At 37.5% G+C, this 18,100-nt stretch overlaps 3 protein-coding genes across 8 annotated transcripts in view; all 3 read right to left on the bottom strand.

Moving 5' to 3' along the window:
• LOC110830297 (sodium-dependent proline transporter) overlaps nucleotides 1-5,183 on the bottom strand; it is a 49,853-nt gene extending 44,670 nt beyond the window's left edge. For all 4 annotated transcript variants that reach the window (XM_087346610.1, XM_087346611.1, XM_087346613.1 and 1 more), the window contains exons 1-2: nucleotides 5,045-5,183; nucleotides 2,772-2,928 (exon numbers count right to left, since the gene is read on the bottom strand). Coding sequence is in view for 1 of the 4 variants with exons in the window: in XM_087346612.1 (XP_087202738.1) it covers nucleotides 2,772-2,787 (16 nt within the window). In the remaining 3 variants the exon portion in view is untranslated. The remainder of the gene's footprint in view (nucleotides 1-2,771; nucleotides 2,929-5,044) is intronic.
• Nucleotides 3,062-12,881, bottom strand: LOC110830291 (uncharacterized). 3 transcript variants are annotated; one of them, XR_015534573.1, is made up of 4 exons: nucleotides 11,621-12,881; nucleotides 9,722-10,013; nucleotides 5,045-8,739; nucleotides 3,062-4,270 (listed from the first exon to the last, which is right to left on the bottom strand). XR_015534573.1 is itself a non-coding variant. In XM_022065014.2 (3 exons), the coding sequence occupies exons 2-3, from the start codon at nucleotides 9,847-9,849 to the stop codon at nucleotides 6,525-6,527; spliced, it is 2,343 nt and encodes a 780-aa protein (XP_021920706.2). In that variant the 5' UTR covers nucleotides 9,850-10,013; nucleotides 11,621-12,881; the 3' UTR covers nucleotides 3,062-6,524. The 3 variants fall into 3 exon arrangements, 2 of the variants coding, with proteins under 2 accessions (XP_021920706.2, XP_021920709.2); XM_022065014.2 differs by having other exon boundaries at nucleotides 3,062-8,739; XM_022065017.2 differs by lacking the exon at nucleotides 3,062-4,270 and having other exon boundaries at nucleotides 5,427-8,739; nucleotides 11,854-12,881.
• A 132-nt stretch (nucleotides 12,882-13,013) lies between these two features.
• Nucleotides 13,014-18,100, bottom strand: part of LOC110830293 (uncharacterized) — a 40,277-nt gene continuing 35,190 nt past the window's right edge. The window contains exons 4-6 of the mRNA XM_087346078.1: nucleotides 17,818-17,844; nucleotides 15,676-15,818; nucleotides 13,014-15,441 (exon numbers count right to left, since the gene is read on the bottom strand). Of these exons, the coding sequence (XP_087202204.1) occupies nucleotides 15,241-15,441; nucleotides 15,676-15,818; nucleotides 17,818-17,844 (371 nt within the window). The 3' untranslated portion in view covers nucleotides 13,014-15,240. The remainder of the gene's footprint in view (nucleotides 15,442-15,675; nucleotides 15,819-17,817; nucleotides 17,845-18,100) is intronic.

Raw genomic sequence — 18,100 nt, 5'->3', positions numbered from 1 at the left:
CTTTATGGTTCATTTGTAATTTTTCTTAACACTGCTAAATCACACACTTCTTTCCTGTAAGACCATGCGGCAATGGTTGGTAATTACTTGTGGAATAACGACACCTACCCTCGTATTAATCCTAGACAGAGAGAGAGAAAAAAAGAAGATGATAGCTTGCCTAATTGAGTAACAGATGCTCCTACTAGTCGAGAATTAGGTTCTTTAAGTCTTTTCACATTAACAGACGCGTTGCAAAGTGTACTGACATCACGTAATCATCAAATACGTAATGTTAATTACTTTTTAATTTATTTTATTTACTTCATATTACTATTAACAGTAATATGACGGATTATAGCCTTGGTGTCCGTGAACCTGCATAAACGTCGACTGTTTGTCCGTCTCCCACGCACGTGCGTCGCTTCCTGAAAGTCTGTAAGGAGGCGCCATAGCCGAAGGAAGAACGTGTAAGCAGGGTTTCGGTGTTGCACGGTTACGTCAACCTGGCATAAAATTAGCATAACGGGCTCAAAGTTTTGTGTGCACGGTAAACGAGTCTTTCCAATTAAATGTATATTACCCCTGACACCTTCAGAATTGATGGCGTTTGTGTAACAGGTTACTGAATCTCCAATCTCCTACATATACACATAAGCGAATACCTCGTAATATCCACCAGCCCGCTACACCCCATTAGAATATCTACCAACATCGTAAGATAAACTGATCAAATTTTCAGTACATCTGGAAGACAGAAACGGAAGGATACCATTATGATAGATCTAAGAAAAACGATGTAGGGAAAGTGGATGTAACTGGCTCGGAGTAATGTCGAATGGCAGGCTTTGTTACTGATAAATAACTAGCCTTCGGTTCTGTCACGAGAAGCTTGGTTCTTGCAGATTCTGCATAGGCTACTTCATTGCCCTCGACGTTAACGTATTGCCGGTTCAAGTCTAAAGCGAGAGCTAACCGCGGCGTTACAGAACGTCCTAGGCAGAATATTTGGACATGAGAGAGCGGAAGTATATCTAACAGGAGCATGAGATGAGCGAGAAATGCTTACAAGATTTTAGCCGGACAATCTGAAGAGATCTAAGCCTAGATGGATGGCAATAAAATTAATTTTAAAATAAATATTTATGTGAGGAGATGAATTAGATTCATCTGGCAGGCACTAAGGAACCATAGATGCTGAATTTCTTGACTAGCTAAGGGACTATTAGTTTCTAGAGAAATCTTCTCCATGGAGTTTAAAAGAACGACTATTAAATTGTGGCTGCATTATCGTGGTATCTTGTGTGTTCCCTCCTCCGTCAGTGACATATGGACAGGAATATGCAAAAACATGTTTCCATACTGAGCTTGGAGGAATAAATTACAGAATGTGTGAAGATGAAAGAGACTGTTACCGTATCACGACGGTTTTATCAATTTTTAAAAACCGTGGAGAGTGCAGAAATGATATTATACAGGAGCGTCGTGTTGTGAAACTTTCCAATTATTATTATCATCCGTCTAAACACAACCGTTTCACTTAATGTCTTGTATTCAATTGCCTAAACTGATATTAAAAATCACTTAACAAACAGAAGTGCTAAAACATATAGTTAAATAATACCTAGTATCAATTTAGACAACCAGAACTTAAGAGTTTAACAACAATGCAGTAATTCAGAAAAAAAGATAAGCTATTAGCGTGGCTGAAAGTTGTATCTGGCTCGGAAATGACTTCGGTAAGTGGGCAGGTATACATCGGGACGGAGCTCCCCGGAGCATGCAGTGTGCTGCCAGGCGCGGGATCGATAAGTAGAGTGCTGGACCAGCCAGCCACCAACAATATCACCGTAATTGATGATCAGATATACGGCTCGACCTCCTAGAAACAAGGCAGCCCTCTCACTTAATGATTCTGTGATCTGATACACATTAACTCGCTCCATGCTAGTTTGTGTTCTTTGAAACATCACGCAGAGAAGGACGAGTCTGTTTCATCTCCGAAACGAACAGATGGATTTTAATTAAATTTGGTATTGGGGGTCTACATTAAAATTATGAACCTGCACAGATCGAGCACCTCGATCACCGAATCTAAACGAATCGGTCCCGTCCCTTTGGTTTTATTTACGCTTGCTACCGTCATCGCCCATGACGTGGCGTCAAGAATAGGTGGAATGTTTGTGCACCTCCAGACCGTACGTCTTTCCAATCTTAAGGACAGTATACAATGTCTTTATTTTTATGAAATCGTTTAGGAAACTGGACCTGTTTCTATCTATGGTTTAAAAAAGTTAGGTGGCGAAAGGTTCCTAATCAGCTAGGGTCCGTAGAACTGGCCCTTGGTCCAATGACTGAGACTAGCTCATTCCAAGGGTGGGCCAGAGTATGAACCTTTCCTCTACCCATCACCCTTTATACCTAAGATGGAAACAGATCCAATTTCCCAAACGTTGTCTGGATAAAACCATGACAATGGATAATGTCCATAACAATAAGTCATGTTTATTGTACAACACAACCATCAAAAACATTAATGTGATTCTATACTTTGTCTGCTCAAAATAGGATGACCAGTTCCAGATCCTTTCCTTGACATAATCATCCCAACACTTAACGCTACATAAACTACACAGCTGAAGAAACACAACTACACAAGCAAATAATAAACATATTCAGTGCAGAATAAGAGTCCAATAGCAATTTAGTATATAAGAAAAATTAAGTGGCAGGTTTTAAACACTCTACAGAGTAAAATATTGTTAACGGAGAATGTGAAGCTACTCACGTACCTGCGCACTGCAACATGAAGGACTAAAGATGGAAGTCGGCAGTGATCTTTGTATTTTGACCACTTTATCCCTGCAGAAAGACTCCTCAGTATCATCTGAATCTGGGAGGATTCCAGAACCAGTTTGGACATGACGGCAAAGAGAAAAGTCTCTAATCCTGCCAGGAATTGAAAAGTGAAGGTTCAGTTCATTGCTAGTCACATTCACTTGCATAATGCGAGGATATCTAGCAGATATTACATAATTTCATAATTAAATGTCATTTCAATGTATTAAAAATAAAAAATAAATGAATGGCATTTGCTTTATTTCTTAATATTATGCAACAATATAAAATTCAACTTGTGAATCACCATGTTCAGTACATACTATTTGTATTCATCCTTTGAAGTACAATATATGTTTTCCAAACACTGGGCCACAAATTATACTTTTAATTATAAATCTAGAACAGACAAAATTGTTATTTAAATTCGTGACTTTTTCATTCACATCTTGTGCCGTGTCCGTCTCTCCCTTTTATGACTTTGATGATGTGACCAACAAAATAGCAAGGATGAGGACACAGCTGTTTTAGTCCCAGCTGTTTCCTGGACACCCATCTGACAACTATTTCATGTGCGTAACTTTTAATTGAACTGAATCACGAGATATTTAACCTAAACAAAAATGATAACCCTGCAAGAATATTATACTTGTCACAGTAATGTGCTCTATCTCTGAATAACAAAGATCCATTTTAACATGAACTGAATACACAAATTTGTAATTTTCTAATCACAGGTTTTTAAATAGTTTTATAGCTTCAGGATGGTCTCTCACTCAGAGGGAGGAACATAGATTGCAGGTGTTTGAGAATCGGGTGTTGAGGAGGATATTTGGGCCTAAGAGGGAAGACGATGGGGCGTGGAGAAAACTGCATAATGATGAGCTTAAAAATCTTTACTCCTCCCCAAATATTGTCAAGGTGATTAAGTCGAGAAGAATGAGATGGGCTGAGCATGTAGCGCGCATGGATGGGACAAGAGGTGTGCACCGGGTACTGGTTGGGAAACCTGAAGGGAAGAGACCGCTGGGGAGACCTAGACGTAGATAGGAGGATAATCTCAGGCGAGATCTATGGGAGATAGGAGTTGAAGGAGACTGGATTTTGTTGGCCCAGGACAGGGTCCGGTGGATGGCTTTGGTTAATTCGGTGATGAACCTCCGGGTTCGGTAAGCCATCTAGTTAGTTAGTTTATAGCTTCAGGCAACTTGTGATCCCAAATAGCCAATGGTAATATTCAGGTTCTCATGGCACCAAGTATGAAGTCGACTGTCTTCTGGGATGTTATACCATGTAGTCTGGTAGAACGTGACCAACATTTCAGAGATGTTTATTGCCTCCGTTATCAGGGCGATGACCCCACGGTATCCACCGATCACAAAATTTGGTGGACCCCACGGCTGGTCTGGATATGGTGGTGAAGAAGAAAGTCCCTGCCCTTCCTTGCCTGGAACTAAACACTGGCTGTCTAGCTCCTAGTATATGTAGTCATACTGACTCAGCTATCCTGGGTCTGAGATAGATGGCACCACATTATACACAATGCATATATGCCACATTCCTGATAAATCTGCACTGACTTATCTTTACAGAATGTTACATTTCCCAATTTAAAATTTTCCCTAATTACAGATTTAATTTCAGTTATTCTAAACTGATAAGTGTGCTATATTTCCTACAGTAAAATTTCTCCCAGGTTAGCTTTCAGCCCCTCCACTTAATGGTACCTGCACCTTGTCGTGGTGGTGGGGCTTGAGTACCTCAGTGGCGGTAGCATAGCTACTGGTAGGGCCTCCCTAGCCAGATTGGTCGAGGGGGAAAGGTCAGACTAAGACAGGTACCCTGGTCCTCTAGGTTGGGGGTTGGTCGCAAGGCTAACAATCTTGCACCATAAAAAGGAAGATGTCTCAAAACCTCAATCAAAGCCTTGGACAGATGGACCTAACAGAGGACCGAATGGAAGAGGAGAATTGAGGAGGCCCTGGACCGAATACGGACCAGAGAGCCATAGAAGAAGCTTTCAGCCCACTGTTCCCCACAGAAACCTCAAATGGGGATGTAGAATGTTGCCTTCAAGCATTTAAGACATAGGGATATTACTTGAGAGCTGTGCCAAGGCATGGCCTTTTCACTGTGCATGAACACTGCACTGTCTGCCGTGTTTCCTAGTAGGTCTCCTAAGGTGATAGTGAGAGTACAGCAAAATCATATAGTGAAGTTTACTTACCTTCACAGGAGATCCTGACAATCTTTAACGTCGGCTCAGATTCCCACACCTTCCAATAAGTTCTGGGTCATACACCGCAGTTATTCTCTGGACATACAGGACACTTCAAAATGAAAAATTTCTCCGATGTCTCTTCTATCTGTAGATTGGTTTGATAGACTTCTGATTTCAAATATCCCCATGAAGATTAAATATACCATACAGAGAAATAAAGTCCAATATTGGATCATGTAACAAAGAGTAATCAATTGTATTTCCAGTAATTTTGTAGTTCTCATGGCCCCACTTGATACGCCTGCTTCTTGTGCAATGCCCTCAGAAGGTTTACTAGGTGCATGGCCAAGCTAAGTTCTGATATCATCCAACATTTGAACTCCACAAAGCTTTCTTATGAATTTATGTCGACTCTTCCTGCTGAGTTACACTTCATGTAATATTCACTTAAAAACATCCAATGCTCTAGTAAAGTAATTAATTCATTCCCAAAGGGAATCTTAGACAATAAAGTCACAAGGACGACCACTTCCTCCTATCACCACTGTTAACTCATCAGGATAAACTTCATCCATTGTAGCTGGCCGAATAGGAAACGCGGCAAAAATTCAGTAACCGTGCGTAGCAGAAAGGCTGTATCTCAGCTGAATCACCAAATAATTTCTCTGCAGATTGTACTGAACTATACATTCAGTGCATAACAACTTAGTTAGGGTATAAGCAGGAGGAGAAGCGGACAAAGCTCGGCTGCTGCTTCCTACTCCGAGTCCGGGTCTTGCTTCTTTGAAGCACAAACCTGTCGTATGTTCCAACTGGCATAATTATCTGCGTAAACAAGGAACAAATGTATGCGCACAACTGACGCTGGTATCTAGGATAAAGCACTCAGCCACTCTTCTTCCTTATCAGTACTCATAACACATTATTGAGGATGTCTCTTTTTGTAGATCAAAGAATATGCTGCAAAGTAATTTATACTGTGGTTTAAGGCAATGTCCTACTTAAGCGATAACAAGCGAGCTACCCGAGCCGCATAAGCAGCTTGAGGTGTCATATGAAGCGGGGAATCGCTTGTGTCCTACGTGAGAGACCGCAATAGAAGCACGCGGCCTTCCTGCACATGCGCCTTCCGTGTACTGCATGGTCAGAGCTTTCTTGCGCATGCGCCTTACTGGCCAGCGCAGCGACTCGCGCAAAAATATCAAAATATTTGATCTCGGACTTTGGCCGCTTCCCTCTCCTGACCGCTTCGCTGGAACCTAGGACAGCGCCACACAAACGGCCAGTTTGATATTTCTGCATCACCCACGCAACTCGCACAGCTCGCATTTAATCGCTCACGTAGGACACCGGGTAAGTGTGCGTTTATTTACATCTATATACGTCTCGAACAGTTCGCATAAACTTTTCACCACATACAGCGCATCCATGCGATGTTTTCCTGCACTGATTCTGGGATGTTTGCTGAGGTGAGATGATGAGATGGTCATTCACCAGCATGTACCTGCGTGTGTATTTTGAGACCACTACGAAATATAAACTTTTTACCGCATACAGTACATTCATGAGGACGTTCAACAGTGTGAATAAGGGAGTGAGTTTTCAGGTCACTGGGAAATGTGAATTTTCGACCACATACGGCGCATTCATGAGGTCTATCTCCCGTGTGGATTCGAGAATGTTTCTTAAGATGAGATACGAGCGTAAACTTCTTTCCGCACACAGTACATTCGTGTCGGCGTTCGCCAGTGTGTATGAGGGTATGTGTATTAAGGTCTGACAACCGTAAAAACTTCTTATTGCACACAGCACATTCATGAGGTCTAATTCCTGTATGAATTTCAGCATGCTTCTTAAGCTGAGACATCAAAATGAACTTCTTCTTACACACAGTACATTCATGAGGCTGTTGTCCAGAATGGATGAGTGCATGTTTTCTCAGGTCACTTGATTCTCTAAACTTCTTATCACACTCATTGCACTGATAAGGTCGCTCCCCCATATGAATCAGCGAATGTCTTTTCAGTACATTTAGCTTACTGAACTTTTTACCACATACAATACATTCGTGTGGTCGTTCCCCCGTGTGGGATAGAGAATGTGCTTTTAAATCACTAGGAAATGCAAATCGTTTACCACACACATCACATTCATGTGGCCGTTGTCCCACGTGAATTAGTGAATGTGACTTTAGTTCAGTAGAAGATGGATACTTCTTTCCACAAACATTACAGTCGTAAGACTGTTGAGGAGACTGCAATGCAAGAGGTTGTTGCTGATTCTGTGGAAGGTGTTGCCAATTGTGCTGCTGTGGTTGCTGATTCTGATGATGTTGCTGGTTTTGCTGCTGCTGTTGTGGAGTCTGATGCTGTTCCTGAAGTAGCTGCTGTTGCTGATTCTGCAGTTGTTGCAGTTGCTGCTGTTGTTGATATTGCTGTTGATGATGTTGCTGCAGTTGTTGGTGGTGTTGCTGTTCATTTTCATGAATCAAAGAATGCATTTTTAATTCCTTAGCAAAAGTAAACTTCTTCCCACACACAGCACATTCATGTGGCAGCACTTCCCTGTGAATCAACGAATGCTTCCGAAGAAGAGTTAATCGTGTAAATTTCTTGTTACATACAGTACATTCATGAAGTTGTTGTCCTGTGTGGATTAGAGAGTGTTTCTTGAGAAGTGTTACCCGCATGAATTTTTTCCCACATACTGAGCATTCATGAGGCCGTTCTCCAGTGTGAATCAGTAAGTGTGTCTTTAGATCACCAGGAAAAGTAAATCGTTTACCACAGACATTACACTCATGTGGTCGCTCTGCTGTATGGATAAGAGAATGTGTCTTCAGATCACTAGGAAATGTAAACTTCTTACCACATACACTGCATTCCTGAGGACGTTCTCCTGTGTGGATTCGGGTGTGTTTCCTGAGATGAGATGACAACTTAAACTTCTTGCCACACACACTGCACTCATGTGGACGTTCCCCTGTATGTATCAAGGTATGTGTTTTGAGATCGCTTACTCGTATAAATGTCTTACCGCATTCGCCACATTCATGAGGACGTTCACCTGTATGAATAAGTGAATGTTTCTTTAGGTGTGATATCAGAGTAAATTTCTTTTCACAAAGATTACATTCATGTGGACGTTCTCCAGTGTGAAAGAGCATGTGTTTCTTCAGGTCAGTAATGTCTCTAAACTTCCTTGAGCATTCAGAGCACTCATGTGGACGTTCTCCAGTATGTATCAGTGCATGTCGCTTCAGAACATTCAATTTTCTAAACTTATTACCGCACACATTACACTCAAAAGGACGTTCCCCTGTATGAATAAGAATATGTCTCTTCAGGTCACTTGGAAATATAAACCTCTTCCCACAGGCAACACATTCATGAGGGCGCTGTCGCACATGAATAACAGAGTGCGTCCTTAAGTCAGGAAGAAATTGAAACTGCTGTCCACATACATTACAATCATATGACCCTCCTGCAAGAGTCAATGACTGATTGCCCATAGATATATTATGTTGCGTCTGTGAAGTTACAATTCTTTCATTGCCTTGCTGACCAGAAGCAAAGGATAATTCACTCTGCTGACCAGAAACCATACTGAAACCACTTGGCTGAGCAGAAACCATATTCATACCACTTTGCTGAACAGCAGCCAAGTTTGTAACACTTTGCTGACTGGAAACCAAGTTCAAACTGAAACAAGACAATACTAAAAATCACATTTGTGGGAAAGTTATTCAATGAAGTTAAAATTTTCAATCATATTAGAGTGTAATGCATGTTACAGACTAAATGACAATTTTTCAACTAAAAAGGTATTGTATGAAGCATGAGAATAGTCAAACATATATCAGCAAAGATGAGAGAAGAGTAGAAGTGAAATTATCCATGCATTCTTCCAGAGGAGGAAAAAACTATGCATAAACTTGAGGAAGGCAGCTAATACCCTAATCCAAGACTGAAACTGATTATCTATTTTATAGGTACAAGTGTTATTCAATACTACATGATGTTCATCTACAAAGATGATATGCATACTGGAGGATAAATGGACATTTCTGATTGACAATGTCTACAAGCATTATGGAAAGTCATTATTGAATTCAAAAATAATGGATGCAAGTGGAGGAGCACAAATGTCAATACTTCAAATTTGATACTGATGTTGATGAGCTGCTAGCACAAAACCATGCATGTAAAAATGTAGTATGCAATTCTTGACATGCAAAGAAATTTATCATATGGGGTATGAGGCAGTTAATTTTAAGATAATGTAGACATCAGCATGAAATTTTTCCTTGCCAGAGTCAGCAGGTCTCCATGAATTTCCCATCCTTGCATAAATTGATATTAATACCTTTTTACACCTAGCCCTTCTTTATCACATTTAAAATTACTACACTGTGACATTATCTGACAAATTATGCTCCTGTTTACATTACATTTTACTACATCCAGTGGTGATGGGGATGTTTCATTGTTTCATGTTACTATGTTCTATTCACTTGGTGTGTCATACCAACATTACTCTTTTGCCATAAAGAATTGTATGTGTATGTTTTGTGAGAATGGAATTAGAGGTGTTCTGACAGTAGTTTTCTTGACCAGGTCCCTCCAATAAAAAATGCATTGAGAAGTGTTTTGTTAAACAATTTAAGAATTTCACCAAACTGACCTGCTCCCTCCTAGGTCTTTAAGACAACCTCCATAATCTTGCAATGCAAATTCATCTTGTCCTTCTCCCCTCATAGGAGGAACATTGAAACACACTCCATGTTCCAATGAGTTAATTTCCTCCTCCATTCTCCCTTAATTGATATGGAACCCAAGTCTTGAAAATACCCTCCAAGTCATCATGTTATGGCAGATAACTGCTCCAGTGAATTCAAGATGTATAACATGCCCCTTATTGGTCACTTCTTTCTCCATGTCTTCAAGAACTTGTGTTGGTCAAAGAGAAGTATCCTCTGAAAAGAAGCAGACTTAGTTAGAACAAAACAATCTCTCAGGATGATTTATAGGTTACTTAATAATGCTCTATTACAGATACCATCCTAACTACTGCCTGAAGATATGGAGGAAAACCACATAAGCCTCAATCAGGTCATTCAGTACTGTAGTAGAGATTCAAACCAGATACCAAACACAAGTCTAGTGGACCACTATACCAACCAACACAATGATTCAATGCCTTCAATATGATCATGTAATATACCACTTTTAAAATAATCTAAGTCACTGATAAATCACTCTTTAAAATGTTCTTATTGCCTTAAAAATACACATAATGGTATGTAAGGTAATGGTCTATCAGATAAGGCAGAAGGACAAATCCTTCACGTGCACCCTCCACTGCAAAAGTGACTCCCATGACATTAAATGTCAGTGACAGTATGTATGAACTGCACACAATTCATGATCACCATCTGTGAAAAGATATGCCACATATGACAGTTAAAAGAGATTACCTTTTTTATGCATATGTATATAAAAATGTATATGTATAAAGCCAAAGTACTCCATCATGGAAGCAAACAGAGAAAGGTGAAGTAAAGTTATATGCATTCTTAAACTTGGCACTAAATGGAGATGAGTGGTATGCTTACATTACCTTACCACTTTACTCCTAGGGAAAGCCACCTTGTTTCCACTGCACAGGAGGCTGGGTGACCACTAAGCCAATATTGACAAAGTGGCAAAGAGAAAAATGATCTGCCTTACTGAATGAACTATTATGGCTCTATAAAAATATATAAATATTAAAAATTCTAAATTCTAAATTCTACACTTTTACATTTCTGTAAAACTGATAAAAACAGTGACACCTCTCTTTACAGATAGCTCAGTTCCATCCCCAAGAAAGCACTTGTTCTACATTGTCAATTTCTGTTACAATATTAGCAATATTGTCCACAAATCTGTCAAACGAACATCTGCCACAGGCTATTACATAAAATCTATTGAAATTAAATTAATTTCATGGTTTTAAATTAATAACACTAGGTTAGAAAACAAACAAAAAGGAATCATGCATTTTGTCCTGTTCTATGCTTGAGATAGTAGTGAAAATGTTGATTGTGGTCATCTTGGTTGTGAAGCCATGTAGCCCTGTCCATGCTAAAGACTGAGGTAATACTTTCCTCTGAAACCACCTACAAGAATACAAGATGTTACAGCCCTGAATACCATTACCAGCCTCTATGCATTAACATTAAATAATCTCAGTGGTTGATATGTCATAGGATTACCAGCAACACAGTTCTAGGTTTAAACCAAGTGAATAAACGTGCACTCAAAACTACTACTTACACAAATGAAACTTACGTTCGTACTAAACTTACGTAGTAACCAAAACAAAGCATATTAATGGAAGACTCACATACCTAGAACTAAATTAAAATATTGTCAAAATTGCGTTGGGGTACATTAGGATTAAGAGCCAAAACTGCTTACAAGCTGGTGTATGCTGCTCAAAAATATGGATTAATTTTAAAAACTGAAGGAGCACACTACGATTACGAATGTGTTTATTAAATTCTTATGCATACATTTATTACAATAGTACAATTCTTACCAATACAGTTATATTCCTATGTGTCCACAAGAATAGTATGTGGTCTGCCATGTCACAATCTCCTCAGTATGTACAAATTCCATGAAGAAAAAAACTATGCCCCCCAAGCATTAAGCGAAAGCGCTTAAACGACAGAATTCACATCACCATTCCGTACCATACATACATAACCTCTTGCTGTATGCTATACACAAATACCATACTAACTACCTACTTGGGTAATACCAACTTACATCGTGCAGACGCATAATACCAAATGCAGAAGTCGTGTATCATTGTCAGGAACCGATCTATCGAAATTTAACTTCCAACCCCACCCTAGGGCTAGAGTCATGGTTGATGGAATTGGCAGCCCATGCCAACAGCTAGACAGACTGACAACCTCAGGATAACTACAGATGATGAAACACAGATGAATTAAATCTATGTTGCGACCTTCCGGCAACTTTCAACCTCATACAGCAAAAGTCATGGTTGATGGAAAGGTTAGTACAACATATGGTAGACGCCCATGCCAACATATAGCAAGCAAGACATCCGGCAGAATTGAATCGAATAAAATTTATTTATATTCCATGTATCCTTAGCAATTTTACATACAATGATACACCCATAAACAGATATATAATAAATATGTATCAGGGGTTCTAAAGATTAATTTAAAAAATACACTCTGCTTTATTTAATGTAAGAAATATACAAATATTTTCAAAAAGGATATCAATTCCGCCCCCACATTAACCAACAATTCAACAGCGAGTTTAATTGAGTCTTCTTCCAGGATTATATAACTGACTCCACTGACCTATGTAATGCTTAAGATGCTGATTGCCACTCAAATGATCAAAAATCCCCACAATAATCTTTTATCAAAGCTAGAGTTCAATAGCATAATCACAAGAACTGGCTACTGGACCCTATCCTGAACCAATTTAACTTCATCCCCACCAATGTAATACATGTTTAGTCCTGCTCATCTTTCTTGCACTCAAATAGTTTCCAACACCCATTCTTAACCAATCTTTTCTTTTCAGGTGAGAGACCAAGTTCAACACACTTAATATGAAGATATAATTCTAACTGTATATATTTTAATCTTTACATCTTTTGAGAGAAGATGGAAGATAACTTCTGAACTGAATGGTAGCAGACTTACCCCAAATTTTATCTATTCTTACACACTTCATGTCTGCAACTTTTATAATTCACCTGAAAGTATTAAAATAGGTTATACATTTAACACAGAAGGGGATCCAAAGGGAATAGCAACTCTGAAGAATGTGGCAAAGTTATGAGGTTATTATTAATGAGAAACAGGTTAAAAAAAATGACCTAGCATTATTTTGTTGTATAGTCATAATACCTCTGGCTTATATGACAGACATATCACTAGTTACTGTTTTCGAATTTACACTTTTATTACAATTTTTAGTACAAAACATTCCAGGGTGACTGGACAACTTTAATGAAGCTGAATTAAAATACAATTAAAATATGAAGTTTATAAATTAAGTAATACTGAAATTATTAATATTACAGAATTATAATACTATTTATATTAAGCGCAAAATTGAAAAATGAAAATGTTAAGTATGGTATTGTATATTTTTTGTAGAACAAACACATTGCAATATCTGATAGGGAAAGCAAAAGATAAAATCAATTTAGTATTTCTTATTTTTTATGTAAACACAAAGGTTTCTGAACTTAATGGTAGAATGGTGCTTATGCCATCTAAAAACTAACCCAAATCATAAGATTAACCAACTTACTTACTTCAGGGAGCAGCATCATTTTTGTGAAGCTAGTAGTATGTTTAGCTAATCAAGAAATCCCCTGCATTTTATGTAACAGTTCATTACTGAGTTCACAAGAGCCTGCCACCAGTCAACCTACATTTAGAAGACAGTTCCAGCTTATCTGTTATTTGAGCTCCATGTAGTAAACAGACAATTTCACATTTCATATTTTGTTAATATATTGCTGCTCACTTTATGCCACACAATGTAACTTACATTACATCAAGGAGCAGTTCTGTATTCATACATTTTACTTCCAAATAATCTTTGGTTACTTAAAATATGCTTTTATTCATTTAACAATGCTGTTGTATTAAAACAGCAGAACCTTCACTTTGAAAGTTGTCTTTCAGTTCTTTCAATTAATGAGGACTGACAACAACACACATTTTTCACTTCAGTGCTAAATACATAAAAAATGTGGTTATTACATGAGCCACAATTCCCAATACATCATCCATTCCCCAAACATTTCAGCAGTACCATCACAAAGTTATTTACAATGTGGACTATGGTACTGTCCTGCATAAAGTAGCCACGACTTTCAGTCACTTCATTCAATAAAGTTCCAGAATTCATCTATCATAGTCTTTGAAATGTACTGTTTTATCAGAGATCACAAGACCTCTCATTCTGCAAGCACAGATTGCACACCAGAATATACAGCACAATGAAGGGATAATCGAAGCAATTACTTTAGGACTAACTTTTAGTCTAACTCTACTACCATCCAATTCCCTCTAGACAGGAAATGTAGGTTGTAATTTTTATTTTTATCCAGTACCAAGCAGGCATGTTTTATAAAAATGTATTTTGTACATAATTATGTTATGTGTCACTATAAGATGTGGGTATTTTTAAAATAAACCACAGAAAATTGTTTCTGTAACATATATCATATAATATAAGACCTTTGCTCAGTATTATACCTCAGTTCAAGAGTGAACTGGACATGGGCAATGCCTTTAATTCTCAATGACACTTGTAACATAACATTTCAACTTGCCTGTAACTGGAGTGATGTCTCTTAGTGGGACAGTAGGAAAACAGTCAGTTAAGCAACAAGTTATTCTGTCTTTCTCTTTCCACCATTGCCACAAAAACACCACATTAATTTGCTGTTTGATCAACCGCACAGAAAATTGGCAAAAGAAAATTTTTCACCACTACCTCTCATTCACATTTATGACTCATTTACTATTCCAAAAGATTCTTCTTCTTCTTCTTGTTACTGTTGTTGCCAGGCTGTGGGAGGTTCTGCCTTTTTTGGTGTTCCTTAACATAACCGAGAAACACCTTATGGGCTTGTTCTGTCCAACTGTCTGTCACATCTTTCAGCTGAAGAGAACACGCAGCTATATTTCAGTGGCCACATGAATTATTTGTGCTGCCATCTATTGTGGCCAGCTGAACTATTTGAAATTAAATCTGCTGGATGATTTTAATGATTACTGAATGCTGATTATTATTTAATAATGATCATAATGATCTGACAATGAAGAGTATTTTCAGGTGATGATAATTATGATGATCCTTGATAGTTATGATCAAATTATGATTTGATTATGATAATGATTAATGTTAAACATCATTATTTATTCAAAGTATTATCAACTTTTATGAAGTACTTGGAGGGAAATGTTTGCATTGTATTCTAATGGGTAAATTAAATTTCATGATGCCTGTCAGCAAACATTCAGCATGAGGGACGAACTCGAATAATTTATGAGCTAAATACAAACTACATTTACCACCAATGATAAAGTGTTGATTCATGTTAAAAACCATGAAGTGGCACTTCAACAAGAAACTGATGTGCATTCAGACAGTGCTCTGCCAGTTTGAACCAAAACCACAAGCTGTGTCAGAGTCTGAGTCTCCTACTGCTTCTCCAGAACTAGTTCTAGGTTCACTAGGTGGTGTGCTTGGGGAGCTGTGACTTATGACAAAGTCTTGTGCTCGCTTTGATCTTCTCTTTTTAATAGGAGCATATTTTGGAGGGGGCATCACGTACCTGTCAACCTGAAACAGTATAGCATATAAAGAGCCGACTCAAAACTGTATAAGACAATTGCAAGATGTATAACAATTCTGGACAGTACAATCAAAATATGCTTATTATTCTTATGTGAACAACAGACCATGTCCAAAGAAAGTATGCCTATGATGATAGAAATCATCATTAAAACACTTTCACATATGTTTAGAACAAAAAACAAGATTATCTTTTCAGTGCATTATCAAATGTGTTATTACCTGCTGAATGTTGTCAGCAGAGCCCCACGTTTTGTGTATTTTCTCACTGCTTTGCCCAACACCCAGAAAGTTGCTGAATGCCTCAGTTGTCCTCTTCACTCTCACATTCAAGGAGCCAATTCTCAAGAAGCCTAAGTCCTTTTCTGCAGCAAGAATAAACAGCAATTATAAACAACTTTATAAAACTACAACAGAAAGTAAATAAATCTTTTCTTGCTATTAATCAGGATTTCATAAATAGGCCCATGGGTTGGAAGTAACCAGCAAACAAATCCAATCTGGCCTGCATCAATGTGCAGACATCTACAATAAGGCTCCTAATCAATATATCTAGTCCCATATACAGTGCTGGGAAAATATTGCAATTTTCATAAATGCAAGTTCTGGGGATGTAGCTCATAAATTTAATATTTTCATTCATTACGCCTACAGATGGAGGACAATATTCAAATATATCTATAGGAAATGGAATGTGAGGTTGTAGACTAGATTCAACTGCCAGAGGATAATGTTCATTTGCAATGGGAGGACCCATATGAACACAGTACTGAAACTAAGTTATATTAAAGTCAGAAATTTCATGACCAGATAAGCGATTATCAGCTTATGAAAAATGATTCTGCTCCAAGCAGTTAGTCAGTATACCTATGACTGGACATAAAGTCAAATGGATGCTATAGCAGACTCAGTTTAACCTGTATTATCTTTGTGCAGGATACAACTGAGGCAACCAGCTAAATTGTTGACCACAAAGTTTCAATCCAGCCTCATAGTAGAGGGGTTAAATTACCTTTTCTGACATGATAAAAGTTTATGTATGTCTTAACACTTTCAGAATACACACCAGAGTTTAGATGTCATGACCAAATTACAGAAATTATTATTAACAATCAAATTTTGTCATTTCAATATTCCTCTATATAGTACTATGTATGAGAATGTAAAAATTGATAAAGGGCTGTAAAAGTAATTATATAACAATTACTGTGTATCTATTTTAATAATTTCAAGGGCAGCATTCTGTCCACTTCTGATCTATGTAAGTGATCCACACAGACCTCAAAGCCAAACTCCCAGAACTGCAACAAAAGAGGATCAACAAGTAACAATGTAAGAAACTTTTAGGAGTATTTTATGGGATCTGCTCTGAGACTGTAAATATGGCATATGTCTATTGTTATCTCATATGCAATATTCACTCACTCACTCTGTAATGCAGAAGAGTTGATTCTATGGATTTTGTTGGTCCAGGACAGGAACTGGTGGAGGGCTTTGGTTAATTTGGTGAATGAACCTTTGGGTTCCATAAGCCATCTAGTAAGTTAGTTAGTTAGTTAGTTAATTGTATACTTGGCTTGTCAAAGAATCATATACAATACAGGAAACAAAATAAATGAATAGAGTTGGTAATAATCTTTGGTCTGTGTACATTTTAGTGTTCATACTCTGCACTTCTTACCAAAGACAACAATCACTAAACAGGAACCTTTGTTTACCTTCAGATTATTTCATAATCTCAATAACTATGGCTGCATAAAAAAACATAAACAAAAGGTATGGATGGTGGATATCCGTTACTTTTCATACCGTATTATTTCAGTTAAATCCTGACATGGAATATTTTATTTTTACAGTAGACACCTGATTACCAGGTTGGTTGGGAAATATATTTTCCTGGATAATCAAAATCCCAGATAATCCATAAAAATTTAAAAAAAAAAGCATGCAAATGTAACAAATACGTAAGTCTCTTCACAGACATACTCTACATAAATTATTAAAGATTTGCTAATAACAGAAAGAATTTTACATACAATTTTATGCAATACAAACCAACTATTTTTTTAAAGAAGGATTCCAACGGACAGTAATAATGTTCTATTGTCATAAACTTCAGGTTTTAGCAACAATTGACTTATGTTAATACATTGAACAATATGTCATCGTTGTATTCATTCCTTGATTTTTAAATGTTCTCATCTTTACAACAGATTTTATAAATTAATTTTCAATTTTTGTTTAAACCATATGGACCCCGGTTGATCTGCAACCCAGTTAATTTGCCCCTGGATAATTGAGAGTCTACTGTATCTATATAAAACAAAGTCATTTTAATAAAGTACAGTGTTAAAGTCACTCTACCTGCATGCTTTTTCCTTGCTTTGATTTCTGAAAACAAAAACAAAAATTGGCAATTATAAGTATGTCTTAATACAACCAAATAAGTGAAGTAACATTATGATCATAATACTTATAAATAAATATAATTAAAGAAAAATTAAAGTTTGTATGAATATCACAACCAATCTATGGCCTTAAATCATTCTGAAATATCTTAAAATCACAACAGTTATAACACTCTAAAGCAGCATATATCTTTGTGACTGTATTTAATTTATATGAAGTTTAAAACATTAATATTTCA

This window comes from Zootermopsis nevadensis, unplaced genomic scaffold, assembly GCF_977971745.1.
Source record: "Zootermopsis nevadensis isolate Lab colony 2312 unplaced genomic scaffold, Znev_1.0 Znev_ptg000010l, whole genome shotgun sequence".
NCBI classification, from domain to species: domain Eukaryota; kingdom Metazoa; phylum Arthropoda; class Insecta; order Blattodea; family Termopsidae; genus Zootermopsis; species Zootermopsis nevadensis.
Note: the sequence above shows the minus strand (reverse complement) of the source record. Positions and strands in the feature narration are given on the sequence as shown.